General features: G+C 36.9%; 1 protein-coding gene across 1 annotated transcript; it reads left to right on the top strand.

Moving 5' to 3' along the window:
- Positions 1-2,099: 2,099 nt before the first annotated feature.
- Positions 2,100-2,702, top strand: LOC149908379 (uncharacterized). Its single transcript, XM_090102199.1, has one exon. It carries the CDS (start codon positions 2,100-2,102, stop codon positions 2,700-2,702), a length of 603 nt encoding a protein of 200 aa, XP_089958325.1.
- Positions 2,703-2,911: the final 209 nt, after the last annotated feature.

Here is a 2,911-nt window from a genome sequence, read left to right as displayed (position 1 = left end):
TTAGTATATAGAAATATAGATGAATTTCTAGTGTCTACTACCTGTCTTACAGAGTCGAGTAGTAGTAGTAGTAGAGTCTTAGATATAAATATGCTGTACTATTTATGCGATGGTTACTCCGTCTGTATGGATTGGTAGCTGACTCGGTCTAAAATTTTATGCTGAATCTTAAACATCGTCCTAATCATTGCTACTGTTTGGTATTTCATTAGTGACTATCGACTATCGAGTCGAATGCAACGTCTTCTTGTTCCGAAATGAAACTCGATTGCTAGTAATCTTTTAAGATATTTAGAGATGAAAGTTCGAGGAAAGATTAGACGTTCAAGGAATTTCGCTATGAGAGTGATTTCAATTTGAAAATGATTAAGTAATATTGTTATTTTTTTTATTTATTTTACAAAATTGTGTAAATATAGGTACTGACCAAATAACATGACGGTGTGAACTAAATATATTTGAGATTGTCAATCGTGAAATTAAAATGATTTTATTACTAGCTCCCCACCTGCGACATAACCTGCGTAGTCAAAGGAAATTCTCGTGGAAATGAGACGTTTCCCCGCCGTAAAAAGTAGCCTATATATCAGTCTCAAGTCTCCTATCTCCAAACACAAAATAAAACACACCTTTGCATTTATAATGTTAGTAAAAATGTTAGATTTACAGTTTTCGTGCTAATCATTATTTTCAAGAATATCTCCTGGTTCCCGTTACTAAACCCATACATACATACCTACATAATCCCATACCCTATACAATCAACATTCACAGAAGTCTCTTGTCTTCAAGTATTATATCATCTCTGAAGTGATATCTAACTAGTTTCAGTTTCTCGTCTTCATTATAACGAAACAACTGCCATCGGCCGGCTTGGGTCACGTTCGTTGTATTAATTTTGGGTTTATTGAATAATACGTGAGTGCCATACGCAATACGTTAATAAGGGACTCAAGTTTGATCCTTCTGAAGAGCTATTCGTCAGATCTCAAGATATTTGAGATGTTCATGATATTTCATTAGGTATCTATTTATGGTTTTAATAAGATAATGAATAAGTATACTAATTTATTGGACTTATACCATGTTTTCATAAAATTTATTTAAGGTTATGTATAATAAATAGTTAAATATATTGACAAAAATATCGATATATTTTCGAAGGAGGTGGAATTTCTCTAAAGAGATTATAGTTATGCACTAAATGTTATCGATTCTGAACTGATCTAATAAGGCTTCTATATGGTTCAACCATTGAGCTAAAATAAGCATCGAATTGAGTGGATCACGTACCATGTATCAATTTGTAGAGACGTGAGGAAGGTGGCAATTGACGGCCTGCAAATTAGCTCTTTATTCTTATGTTCGCTTCTAATGATAGCTATTCAAACGTATTTAATGTTATGATTTCCAATAGCTTATTATCCTTGCTGATATAATAAATGCAAAATTTTATTACTTCTTTGCCTTTCACGTCTTAAAGGAGCTTTCAGGTATGATTTTCATTTCTACATAGGTTAGGTACCTATTACGAGGCTAGAGGGTAATATAGGCTAATTTTTACCGGGATGATGATTTGATTCCCCTCGGATTTTCCTTTCACTATGCGGAGATGCCGCGGAACGAACGGTAGTTTATTATATGGATTAATTTCTTTGTTTAATTGGACTGGTATCGTAGAAATAGATATACGTAACATTTAATTATACGGTTGTGGTAGAATTCGATATAACAAAATTAATTAAATATAACGTCAATCCAGGAACTGGAGCGGGCTGATTCCTAGAATTCAGAACATTAAACATTCGATTTTAGGAAGCTCGTTGAATGTTTTAGTATTTTCGCCTTTTGTGTGTCGAAATACATATACCTATATAAAATGCATGCAACTGCTTTTTTGTATTTAATGAAATGTCAGAATGTGGCAATTTATATTTGTTCATATTCAGTAAGTATAGTATTGTTCACTTATATGCACTACTTTGGCGCTAGTTAATGCTGCCAAAACACAGGCGTGTCTTTTTTCTGCCAAGAGGAGTCCCCTCACCTTAACTCCCTCTTTCCGCGGTGTGTCGATAGAACTAGCCGACAACTTAGAAATGCTTGGAGTTTCACTATCGCCAACCCTCAACTTTGGCCAGTTTATTACGTCCAAAGCTCAACTCGCAGCCAAAAAACTTGGCATACTAGCTAAGGTGCGGCAGTATTTCACATCTGAACAGCTTTTAACTCTTTATCAAGCTCAAGTTCGATCTTGTGTGGAATACTGCTGCCACCTCTGGGCAGGTACTGCCAAATGTCACCTCGATGTTCTGGAAGCTATGGAACGTCGCGCCAAGCGAATTATTGGAAACGACCAGCTATTCGAAAACCGGCTTCTGAGCCTTGGTCATCGCCGCAAAATCGCCAGTCTCTCAGTTTTCTATCGACTTCATTTCGGGGAATGTGCAACTGAATTACATGGCCTTATCCCAGCTTCCCCATTTTTCCAAAGAACGTCCAGGCGCACGGCGGGATACCACCCTTATCTGGTAGAAATGCCGACTGCACGCACAGCACGCTTTGCGTCCTCCTTCTTAATGCGAGCTGCCAAAGAGTGGAATTCTCTGCCGGCGTCCGTCTTTCCAGAGAAGTACAACATGGGAATTTTCAAGAGACGAATTAACAGGCACTTTCTAGGCGGGCGTGACTTACCACCTTAGATCTCGTCACCACTTCCCATCAGGTGGGACTGGGGTCAAACGTCCACCTATCTACGTATAAAAAAATAAAAAAATAGTTGAGTTAATATTGAAAGTAAATTCAATATCAAAGAGTTACCCGTAAAACGCGAATATGCAAATATTCAAAAAGCAAAACTACGAAACATGCACTGCACTTCAATTTTCTAATACATCACTACATTAGGTGT

This window comes from Colias eurytheme, chromosome 5 (genome assembly GCF_061535395.1).
Source record: "Colias eurytheme isolate Ceu_HAF_F1 chromosome 5, ilColEury1 Martin Lab GWU primary, whole genome shotgun sequence".
NCBI classification, from domain to species: domain Eukaryota; kingdom Metazoa; phylum Arthropoda; class Insecta; order Lepidoptera; family Pieridae; genus Colias; species Colias eurytheme.
Note: the sequence above shows the minus strand (reverse complement) of the source record. Positions and strands in the feature narration are given on the sequence as shown.